This window comes from Peromyscus leucopus, chromosome 10 (assembly GCF_004664715.2).
Source record: "Peromyscus leucopus breed LL Stock chromosome 10, UCI_PerLeu_2.1, whole genome shotgun sequence".
NCBI lineage: Eukaryota > Metazoa > Chordata > Mammalia > Rodentia > Cricetidae > Peromyscus > Peromyscus leucopus.
In genome coordinates, this window is record NC_051071.1 from 734,313 (window position 1) to 746,320 (window position 12,008).

A 12,008-nucleotide genomic window follows, 5' to 3' on the forward strand; every position below is an offset into this window, starting at 1 on the left:
AAGAAGAAGAAGAAGAAGAAGAAGAAGAAGAAGAAGAAGAAGAAGAAGAAGAAGAAGGGGTGCTCCTGATATGCCAAAGGAAGGGGCCCAGAACAAAGTAGCCTCAGAAATGGCAACCCTCTGGCCACCCTGGCCTTGAGCTTCCATCTTCTTCGTTTGGGAGAAGACACATTTCTGAGGGGCTCAAACCACCTTCCACACTGCTCGTGGGATCTGTTACGCAGCCCTCACTGGCTAGTTCATCCAGTGCCCCCTCCCACATGCTTCTAACTCTTCCTCTGCTTCTGCCACATGAGTCCAGTTCATCCAGTGGCTAGCAGCTGGGGGCCTCCTGTGTGTTATTTCTCAAAAGTAACCTTATGCTCTGTGTCTTTCCGACTCTCTGATCAACCACGTGCCATGATTACTCAGTGATGGAAGACACATTGTTGCATCGACACATCCCTTCACATCAGCAGCAATGGGAAATAGGAACAGTCTGGGCCGAAGGCCATCCTTTCTGCATCCTTCCCTTGTTCCGTTCTGCAGGAAGAACTCAGGTGACTGGGCAGCTGTCTGGTATGGTGACTGCTTTTTTGTTTGTTTTGTTTTTCAAGACAGGGTTTCACTGTGTAGCCTCGGCTGTCCTAGAACTTGCTGTGTAGACCAGGACAGCCCCAGACTCACAGAAATCCACCTGCCTCTGCTTCCTGAGTGCTGGGATTAAAAGTGTGCATCACCACCTCCCGGCTGTGGAGGATGCCTTTGAGAGAGAAGTGAGTTAGCTGCTGGCCTCTTGCCTGGTTTCCCATGGCAAGGCTTTAAATTATTGAGTGGTTGGAAAGGCCCACAATGACATCCTATTTCATTTGTTTGTCTCCTGGGCTGTGAAGCAGATCAATGCTTCAGCTCCGTGTGGGGGCCACAGCTCAGGCTGGTCCTCCCACTGGAGAGCAAGTCTCCCTCTGCCATGGCTCTCCCACAGGCGGGAACTCAGCACTGCTGCATTTCCTGACCCCCACTTTTCTAGACCAGGTCCCAGGTGAGCCTGGCTGCCTTGTGGTACCCTCCCCAGAATCACGTTAAGGGAAACTTCCTCAGACCCAGGGAGAGGGACAGGAGGCTAGAAGGGGCTGGGCAGGTCTGGCCCTTTTCTTTTATGTAGTGTGGTGTCGATGTGGGGAACTCATTGACCCCACAGTTCAGTGGCCCCCTTTCCTCTGGGCTAGAGACCCCAGGGGTCTCTAGAGACCAGGAGGTGCATCGTGGACACTAAGATGAGGAAGGCTTAACGTCACCTGGCAGTTCTGATGCTGGTGATGGAATCGGGCAGGAGATGGAAGTTGAGGCTCTGGAGTGACCTGGCAGTGATTGGCAAGGCCCTGGGCATGGAGGGCACTGACCTAGCAGGGCTCAAGAGAGGCTGCTACAGGGAGGAAGCTTAACTAGAGCCCATAGGGTTAGCCTGTGCTTTCCAGAAGAGTGGGCATTCCTGTGAGCCAGAGGGGAGCATAAGGCATGGTCCGGTGGGACAGAACTCCTGTTTTGACCATTTACTTCATGTATGGCTCTTAGATTCTTATGTCCTGTGTAGGCAATGACAGATTCAGGAGGGCACAGCACCAATGACCCATGGTTCCCTCTTCCCAAAAAGGTCTAGGTACATTCTAACAGTACACTTAGTAATAGTGAATGCCTCAGTTTCTCCATCTCTAAAATGGTAGTGGTGACAACGGTTATGATAGGACCCTTGAGACAATTCATCTAAACCATAGGGCTTGACACAGAGGCACAGCAGCCCTGGCTGTGACTTCCTTGCCTGGCTTGACCCCTCAGGTACAGTTTCACACCCATCCTCTCCATTCTACACCCTCAGCCAAGCCCCGTGTGAGGTCTGTCCAACTCTGGCTGCCACTGGGGCCCCTCTGGTCTGTCTCACTCTCCACACATCTGACATCACCCTACCTGCTGTCTCCATGAGGCTGACACTTGGGGCTCCACCTGTTACCTTTTATATTTCTGGGGACCTCGTGTCCAAAAAAGGAGGTGGATACTTTCAAAACAAATGCTCTTCATTTTGAAGCAAAGCAAAGGCCATGCAGCATGGCAGAGCCTTGGTCTTGTCCTCTGGGCACTGATGGAAAAAGAAAAAGCCCTCATCATAGCCACAGCCCATGTGTCTCTGGAAGCCTCATAAGCCCCAACTATGAAGAAGCTTCCTTCAAGACATGGCAGGACAGGCTGAGCTCGTCAGGTGCACTGCTGGATCCAGATGTAAGCATCAACTTCACTTGGTTCCCTCATCTTTTATCTTCACACTTCCAGGAACACACTCAAGTTTATAACCTGTTGCTCAAGAGAAAGCCGTGACTGGTCCTGACACTCAGAACCAACGAGGCCACAGGTCAGGAGCTGTCTATTTCTCCTGTGCCTCGTCCCCCAGTAACCTACACCCATAGCCAATGGTTAGGTTACTCTCCTAAGGGTAGAAGTGACATAGCACCCTTGGATGTCCCTATGGCCCACTGAGGGCTGTGACAATTCTGTCCTGTCTCCTGTGCACCCTGCCGCCTTCTTTTTTTTTTTTTTTTCTTTCCGAGACAGGGTTTCTCTGTGTAGCTTTGCGCCTTTTCCTGGAACTCACTTGGTAGCCCAGGCTGGCCTCGAACTCACAGAGATCTGCCTGCCTCTGCCTCCCGAGTGCTGGGACTAAAGGCGTGCGCCACCACCGCCCGGCCATCCCTGCCGCCTTCTTTACTGGCTTCGGGCATGACTTTGAGTGGTCTATCAGCTCCAACATCTAGGCCTGATAACACAAGAGATCTCCCCAGAGCCCAGGCTCCAAGTTAGGAGAACACTGGGTCAGAACACAGGGGGAATGTGGATGCTCTTGTCTTTAAATGTTTTCTAATCCCAAAGAAGACAGATCTTGTAAGAGGCAGCAGTGTCCAGACAGATCCTCGCTGAAAGGGCACAGACCATGATGCATCCTGAAGCTGCCAGCAGACCCAGGAGTTGGGCCACACCCATCCTTCCCCTGGTGCCCTGGTGCCTAGAAAAGCTCTCCTCCCTCAAGGGTTTTCCAGAAAGAGAGCCTAGCCAAGTTGAATGTCCTCTCTTAGGTCATATTCTGTTGCTGTGACAACACACCTGAGCCAGGGAGGTTATTAAAAACAGAGGTCTGTTTGGCTCATGGGTCTGGAGGCTGGATATTCAAGAATGTGTCTCCCACATCTGATGTGCATCTGCCCCCAGTCTCAGTGGTCAGTGACAGGGCTGGGTTCTGCCTGTTAAGGATGCTGAGCGCTTCCTGTGTCCTCTTGAAGCCTCTGGCGCCCTCTCCAGGCAGGTAGCTCAAACAGCAGCAGTAGGACTTACCAACAGTGAATCATGGGACTTGATTTTCCCTAGTCATTGTTGACCGAAATCATGAATGGATCCCTGTGAGACTGGGCCATTCTTTGAGGGGGTGATGGCCCACATCTACCCCTTGGTCAAAACCACTGTCATCTTGACTATTGTTTATTTAGCATTGGCTCTAGGCTAGCAGCTTTGAGCAGTTTTCCTTGTATTACCAATTTAACCCAAGGGCAGTCAGTCATTGTGACTGGAAAGGTGAGGAAACCGAGGCACCGAGAGAAAGCAAGTGGCTGAGGTCACCCTTGGGTTACAGCCCTGCAGACTCAGAAGTCTAGATGTAATCTATTCAAATAAACTGATTTGATACAAGTCAAATCCAGCCCGGCAGGGTTCTGTGCAAGGATAAGTTTCAGCTGGTTCAGCCCTACCTTGGTTATCAACTTCATGGGTGATTTGGTTTTCTGGGCATGAGATCCCAGAGTTAGTCCTGCTCTTTGTGGGGAGGAATTTCTGCTCTTGCCTCAGTACTACTTCGAACAGCCCTGACCCGGGCTAAACGCCCCTGGCCTGTGCCTCTCCATGCTTGCCTGGTCCTACATGCTCCCACTCTGGGCCCTGCGCATCCGTGCTCTCTCCTCTCTCTAGCCTGTCTCCTCTCAGCCTCTTGTGCCCACCTGTTGTCACCACCGGCGCACGGCAGAATCCACCTGCGCCTCCCTATGCAGACTCTCCTTTCAGTCTGTGTTTCCACGCCCTGCACTGGACGCCTGACGTCACAAGGGGATCGGTCACCGTGTGGGCAGGATGGCGAGAGGGCAGGACGTGCCAGCGTCTCCTCAGTGTGCACCGCCCAGCGTCAGCCGAGCCGTAAGACCGACGCCTGGCGCGTAAGGCGAGGTGGCCAACAGCTTAGCCCTGAAGTCCGGACACCTGCGCCGGGATCCCAACCCGTTAGGACCTCGCCCTGGGTGTGTGTGCCATTTAAAGACTGCTCCTGGTCTGCTTCCCCTCCTCTATCCACCCCCTCCCCGTCCCGCCTCAGTTTCCCCCTTTCTGTGCACTTGGAAGGGAAGATCTGGTTCCGAGGCCTCCCATCACTCCAGGAGAGTTACTCCAAGATCGCTTTTCCCTGCTCCTCCTCTCCGCGATCCCGATACTGAGACGAGCCACAGTCCCCCTGGTCTCGCTTAGATTGTGTTGACAGCTCTGCAGAGCTCCAGAAGCAGGTGCGGGAGGGCACCTGAGCTGCCTCCAGCCTGCGCCTGCGCGCACCGCACAGCCTGCTGGGATTTGTAGTCCTCACGTCCAACTGCGGTGGCACGCAGGCGGGCTGAGGGGGCGCGGCGCCTACACTTCCCAGGGTGCGACCCTCCCGGGGCTCGACAAGGGGCGGGGCCTAGCTGAGGGGCGGGGCGGGGCGAGGGGGCGGGGCGGGAGCCCCGAGCTGCGGTGGCGCTGCGGGCAGAGGGTACTGTGCTTCGAGCGTCTGGCCGCGGGCGCACGGAGGATCGTGCGAGCGCCGCACCTGCGGGCCCGGTTGTCGGGCTGTCGCAGCGCGGGGACCGCCCTACTAGGAGCTGTCGCTGACATGAGTGCAGGTGAGTGCTACGACTGGGGATCCGCCGGCACAGAGCTGCAGCCCTGGCAGAGTCTTGAGGACTGGGTGGCAATCAGGCTGCACCTGCAGTGCAGAGCCCTGAGCCCAGCGGCTCCACCCAACTTTTGCTCCAGGGTTTGCAGCCCAGAAAGGCCGGCCCTCAGCCCCTGCCCCTGAACCCGGGTCGCGGAGCTCCGTGGCGTGCGCCAGGATTCCTACCCACAGTGCCAGCTAGGGTAGCTGCGCAGGGATGTCTGGCAGGCGCCACTCCTTGCTTCTCGTGGGGGTCCCAGGTTGCTTCAGTAAAGGGACCTGGGTCCTGTTAAGGGGCCCTGGGTCACCGCAGTCCTAACCGTGGAGAGAGGTGTGATGACAGGCGGGGCTTTGCAGCAGGGGACTCCGCCCTTGCGCGGTTCCCGCAGCGCCTGGGTGGTGGCGTCTGGCAGACCCTGAGCGCCCTGGCTTCGCCGCTGCAGATCTGAGTGCCAGAGCCTCTATGTGTGTCAGTCCCGGCGCTGTCTGTGCGCGTTGTCCTTCCAGCTCCTCAGTCCTGAGCGTCTCGGCCCTGCCTCTCCCGCCGCACCCACCCACAGGGATCTGACAGCCTCTGTGCGATGCTGGAAAATCCCAGGTCCCTGCAACCCAGCAGCGCCTGTGCTCAGAGAGAAACTGAGATCTAGAGCTGGAAGGCTTTGGCTCAGACGCGGTAGCGTCTGCACATCACCTCAGGATGCACCCATCTGACATCCTCATGAATGTAGCCTGTGGGGAGGGCTGATCCTTGCATTCCCCAACAGAGAGGGGCAGGCCTCCATTTTCAGGAGCTATGGCCAGACTTCAATGACTTGAGCTCTGGCAAGTGATAGAGATTCGAACCCAGGGCTCCTTGATTCCAGCATGCTTCCTTCCAAGCCCAAGTTGCTACTGACAGCAGTGTGGCCCTTGGCCATGTTGCATAAACCAATAGGTACAGCTGCTTCCTCTGGGAGAAAGTGGACAGGGAGGGAATGAGCTTGGGGACAGCTCACTGTGGGCTCCTAGCCTGGAGTACCTCCTCCCAGGAGACTGTCCCTTCTCCCTCCTAGCCAAGAGAGGAGGAACTTCCGCAGTGGCTGTTGAGAGTAACTAAGCAAGTGGCACGGAAAGCGGGATCCCTCCTGAGACGGCCAACCTGTGACCTGGGGGTGGATGGGGAGGGCATCCTCAGACTTGGCAGGCCCTCCAGACATTTATCTAATGGTGGTGGAGGTAATGGCTGGGTGCATGTAGGGTAATTTCATGCTTTCAGACTATAATTGATACTTCTGGCCCTCCCGTAAACAGGAGCCCTCAGAGGGAGCACAGGTGCCCACTCCCTACATTTGTACTTTTTGTCCCGGGGGAAGGAGGGCTGGGGTTGTCATGGCAAGGAGACTAGGTTCTGAGCTATGGCGTGTGCCTGGTAGTCTTGGCCCTGGGGCATCTTCCCAGTCTCGGCCTGCTCGTCTGGAACTTTAGATCCCCTCTAAGCAGGAAACCCCTGTGCACAGCAGCCCCTCAGGAGTGTGGATGGCCATTGTCGTGGCTGGGTCCCCTGGGTTCCTTTTGGAAATGGAGCTCAAGTGTTGTCTGGCCCACCTGTCTCTTATGTCTTGGCTCTGAGTAGCCTATTGTATGCACAGTGGTGAGTCACCCTCACTTACAGTGGAGGAGAGTGGACAGAGGCACATGGGTCCTAGTGTGTGACTGCTGTGTATGACTGGCAGCTCAGGAGCTTTCATTGACTACAGGGAAAGACTCCCCTGTGCCTCCCCCGGGAACCTGGAAGCTGGAGCAGACAGGTTTCATGGAGTAATACTGGTCCTGACCATGCCCAGATGGGCAGGTGATGGGAGTGCCTGGCAACCTGTACAACCTCCTAGGCTAGAAGTTCCTTCCCAGTTGTGGTGAGGATAGGGAGGGTGCTGCTGGGGTCTGACAGCACAGTGCTTCTCCATGCTGGTTCTGGTGTGACACTGAGGCCTGTGGCTGCCACTCTGGCTGTGGCTGCCTGTTGATCTCAAGTGGCCAGGAAAACCGTACCGAACACTGCAACAAGGTAGAGGAAGGAGATGATGCTCCATGGCAGACAGGACTTGATCTGAACCCAACATGCTAGCTGTGTAGTTCTCCGTGTCTCAGTTTCCCCAGCTGTTGGAGGGATCTCTATAGCCATGTGTGCAGTGCCAGTCTTGACACAGCGAGGCTGTAAGGTGGTCTTGGGAGCAGAGGTCGCTTCTTTGCATTGCAGCCCATGTGACCACAGTGGGGTAAGAGGGCTAGGAAGACATCTGAACCAGGAGTGGACGTGATGGATCCTGTGCTGGCGCCGCCAACAGGCACTGGGACTTGAGTAAGGCCTGTGTACTTGCTAAGCCTAGATGTCCCTGGAGGTAGCTGTAGACCTGGCTGAGCTGAGGTAAAGACAGGCAGGCATGTGCGTGTGCGCATGTCTGTGTCTGTGCGTGTTTGATATTATAACTAGGTGCCACAGACCAGGGGCTTTATGGGGAAATTTATTTTTGGACAATGCTGGAGCCCAAACAGTCAAGATCAAGGCATCAGCAGACTGATTCTCTCTCCTTGGCTTGTAGACAGCATTCCCTCCCTATGTCCTCACAGATTTGTCCCTCTGTGTGTCTGTGTCCTGATGTCCTCTTCTTCTAAGAACACTGTGCTGATTGGATGAGGGCATTAGAGTGACCTCATTCCATCTTCATGACCTCTGTCAAAGCCTCTTCTCCACATACAGCCACAGTCTAAGGTGTGGGGGTCAGGACTATACTGTGTGGATTCAGCTCATAACAGGTGGAGGCATGGGAGCCTGGCTTAGCCACCGTTTACTGCCATGGCTTCTGTGTAAGCAGCTGGAAGGGACCCAAGGATGCTCCGGATGTGCCCACCCCCACACAGGACAATGAGGCCTGGAGAAGGACCAGCACCCATCCAGGGTCAAGGAGAGTATTTGGTACATCTATCTAACACACTTGGAATGTGGCACTTGCTCCTCCTATCCCAGGAGTGGGCAGTGTGTGGCCACAAGCTGTCTGCCTGGGTACCACTAACATACCAGAGCAGGTCACCAGCCGCGGTGGGGAACAAACAATACCAGATATCATGCCTTCATCCTGGAAATATTTACTAGGTACCTACCGTATGCTTGCGCCGCTCCAGGCTCTGAGACTTTGCAGCAAACAAAAATGTGAGGAAACTATCAGTTTCTTGAAACTTGCATCCTAGGTGTGTGTGGGAAGCATTGACAGAGGATATGATGACCTCTCAGTGTTAGCGGAAAATGTTTAAGAAAACCAATTTCATTAAAGAGGTACAGAGCGAGATCCAGGACAGGCCCCAAACCTACACTGAGAAACCCTATCTCAAAAAACCAACCAACCAACTAACCAACCAACCAAACAAACAAACAAACAAACAAAGGCAGCAGAGGGGAGCTGGAGAGATGGCTGAATGGTTAAGAGCACTGGTTGCTCTTCCAGAGGACAAGGGTTTGATTCCCAGCACCTACATGGTGGCTCACAGGCTTCTGTAACTCCATCTCCAGGGGAATCTGATGGCCCTTCTGGCCTCCTCAGACACCAGGGGCACAGGTGGTGCACACAAATACATGCAGACAAAACACTTGTACACATAAAGTAAGATCAATACACAGTGCATCTTGCATGTGAACTCAGCACTCCCACACAAGGAAGAAAGGCCAGCATGTCTGAGGTGGCATTACTGCCCGATCTTCTTTGTAACGGGATATAGAGTCCAAAGCAGGAAACAGTGTTGTTTTCATTCTGGGGGCGGTGTACATGGCTTTGGAAACCCATGATTGCAGAGAAATGGGATGTTCCATTCTGTAGGAGTCACTGCCCTTTGCACAGAGCACAGACGGGCACCTCATTGTCCATGGCTGGGTGGAGCCGAGTACGGGCAGACACTGGGTCCCATCTCTCCTAACAACTCCACTGTGGGTGAGGTACAACAGAGATGAATCCCCCTAACCCTGAAATGTGTCAGGAGTCACATTTGGTCAGGACTCTGAGGACCGTGAACTGGACTGACGTTCTCTGATTCCTTATGCTCTGTATCCCCAAACTCTGACTTTATTTCCTATGATGGTCAAGGTTAATTCCTCAGCTAGCTACCCCAAATTAAGTTTCTGATAATGAGGTGGTCTTTTCTAGAATTAGATTTGAAGCTGATGAAAGATTGGGAAGTCCATTCTGGTATCCCAGGAAAGGGAGTGTCCTGTGACCCTTTGAGTGTTCCTAAATTACCCTGGCCCACACCGGAGAGCTCTGAACTGGCCAGAGGGAAGAGGGTTAGCCCTGAGGAAGGCCCTGTCCTGTCACTGGCCCTTTAAAAGGGGCCATGGCCTATTCTCAGGGCCAGGCCAGGCCACAGTTGCTGACATTGGCAGCTGTTGGGACTCAGGGATGCTGGCCTCGTGCCCACCTGCTTTAGAGTCTGCGGCTGTCCTCTGCACGGGCTCCTTGTAGCCTTCCTCGTGCTTTCCTGGGGCTGTACCAGCCTCATCGGAGGTGTGGTGGGACCTGCTCTGGAGCTGGGCCTCCTGGACTGGCTTCTTGCCGTCCTCTGTATTTCCCCGATCATGTATCAGGGTCTTGGGAGACTGAGGGTGCTGGGCACTTGGTACCATTGCCAGCTTCCTGGCAGAGCTTCAAAGAGCAGGTAAAACGGCCACTGCAGGAAGACACTGTGACAGGCAGTGGCAGCTCTTGGATTTAGTCACTATCATGTGCTGTGATGGGGGCTTCTAGGCTGCTTTGAGCACGTTGGGCTTCAACTAAATTGCTGCGGAGAACCCCAAGGCTGCTGGTCCCTGCAGAGTAACTCGAGTGTCTCATCTCTGTTTACTACAGGAATGTTTCCACCACCACACAGCTCAGGGCTTCTAGGGTATCCGCAGCACCCAGGCACGACAGACAGGCTTGTATGTCACCTCAGCAGCCATGCTCATGGGGGCACTTCCTCGGGGCCCTGGGCCAGACTGGGGATCTGCTTTCTCCTGTATCCTCCTCATACCTCACAGGGCTAGTGCTGGGGTTCCCTCACACAGAGGGAAACTGAGGCCTTGCATGTCCCAGCAGTTACCTGGTGTCACAGGATTGGTTAGTGGAGGGGCTGGAATTTGAACCCCAAGGGGCCCAGCTGCCCTGTGTCGCCCTAATGGAGTGGATTGTGTCTGGTCCTTCTCCACCTGTGTGCCCTGGCCATCAGCTGGGGCAGTTTCTGTTGCTTGGTGATATGAATGAGTGCTTTGTGTGCACAGGGGCATTACCTCCGAGCTTCTTAGAGGGATTTGCATACCTGTCTTCTCACCTGAGCCAGGGAGCCTTGCTCCAACTTCCCAGGTACAGGATTTGCTGGCATACATCTCCAGCAGCCTCCTCTGCCTTCCGTGAAGTCTCCCCCTGCGGTCACTGATCCACACTTGGACAGCTCTGATCCCAAGAGAGGGATTCTTACCACGTGTAGCTCACATGCCTCCCTATAGGTCATCTGGACTCCTGGTCCCTTCAATACACAGCTCTGACTCCTGCCTCATGCATGCAGGGCCTTGGCCCTCCAGAGTCCACTGTCCACTTGAAGAGGTCAGTCACAATGCCTACTTCTCCTCTGGTTCCCACAGCCCTGCCCTGCCAGGGTCTCCCTTGGTGCAACTTCGGGATAGCTCTTGCCCCACCTTGTACCTTAGCGTACCTGTAGGTAAGAACAGGGGCACCATGGAGTATGTGGCCCTGCCTGCCAGGAAGTCGGCTTCTGAGGCTGACATCATTTCAGGTAAATGTGCCTGCTGGTCTTCCTCATCTGGTGTTTTCACCATGTTCCCTTTTGGGGGAAGTATTTTGGCCTTCAGCTTTGGTTAGGGTTAGGGTTCTGATGCGGAAGTACTGACAGTCTGACAGGGAAGAGGCACCTGAGTTGCATGCACAGTGACAGCCTTTTGGCTCTGCGGGGAGGATTAGGGCAGGTGGGAGGGGGAGGCTTTCATTCTAAGACCCTTATTTTTGCTGTTTGGCTCAGTGAAGGGGCTGGTCCCGGATGCTCTCTGCCTGGGGGCTTTTGGCTGGTGGTGAACATGTGTGTCTCAAGCAGGTACTCTATGGATGCTATTGGGGGTCTCATGCCACCTGCTCCATGGCTGAAGAGTTCCCCATCTGAGGGTAGTCTGTAGTCAGTGGAGAGTGTAGTCAGTAGGGGCCCCTTTGGCACAGTGGGGTTCCAGGACCCCTTGTTAGGTATGTTCCTCCAACTACCCTTTGCCTCAGTTTACCCACCTGTGAGCAGAGCTAGCACCAGCTTTTTTTTTGTTTTTGTTTTTAATTTTTTGTTTTTTGTTTTTTGATACAAGGTTTCTCCATGTAGTTTTGGTGCCTGTCCTGAATCCCGCTCTGTAGACCAGGCTGGCCTTGAACTCACAGAGATCTGCCTGGCTCTGCCTCCTGAGTGCTGGATTAAAGGCATACGCCACTGCCGACTGGCATAACACCAGCTTTTGGGGATTCGTCAAGATCCGGTAGATACTTGGAAGTAGGAGTGTAGGGACATCTGAAACACCCCGTACCACTTGGGGACACCCAAAGTCACCCTCTTCTTGAAGTCAGCTTACCTCTTATGCCACTTAACGGTGTGCCTTTCTCTTTGCCACTTCTCAGCCCAGCACCATTGCAGATCTGTTTACACTGCTGATCTCTAGGGAGTGAGTGCCCAGGTGGAGCATCCTCAGAGGCAGAGGCCCGTGTGGTGTGTTGAGTCATGTCTCCTGAGTTGAGCTTTCTGGGCCTTGGGATCTTCAGACACAGGAGCAGGGAGGGACAGTGAGGTGGCAGTGTGATTCCAGTCAGCATGCTGGAATAGAAGCCACTGTCCCTGCAGGATTCCGTCCTCAGGGCTGGGCAAGCCTCAGACTCCCTCCCAGAGCCTCGGAGCCTCTTAGAGTGTTCTTGATAGGGAGCTGGTTCCCTGACACCTGCCCTGGGAGAGTGAATGGGGGCAGCTGGCCCTGCTTCATACTTGGCTCCTTTGC

General features: G+C 54.5%; 1 protein-coding gene across 7 annotated transcripts in view; it reads left to right on the plus strand.

Annotated features, from left to right (window-relative positions):
- Positions 1 to 4,767: 4,767 nt before the first annotated feature.
- Ablim2 (actin binding LIM protein family member 2) overlaps positions 4,768 to 12,008 on the plus strand; it is a 125,650-nt gene continuing 118,409 nt past the window's right edge. For 6 of the 7 annotated variants that reach the window (XM_028882305.2, XM_028882314.2, XM_028882309.2 and 3 more), the window contains exon 1: positions 4,768 to 4,937. In XM_028882305.2, the coding sequence (XP_028738138.1) occupies positions 4,928 to 4,937 (10 nt within the window). In that variant the 5' untranslated portion in view covers positions 4,768 to 4,927. The remainder of the gene's footprint in view (positions 4,938 to 12,008) is intronic. The other variant, XM_028882298.2, reaches the window with a different exon arrangement.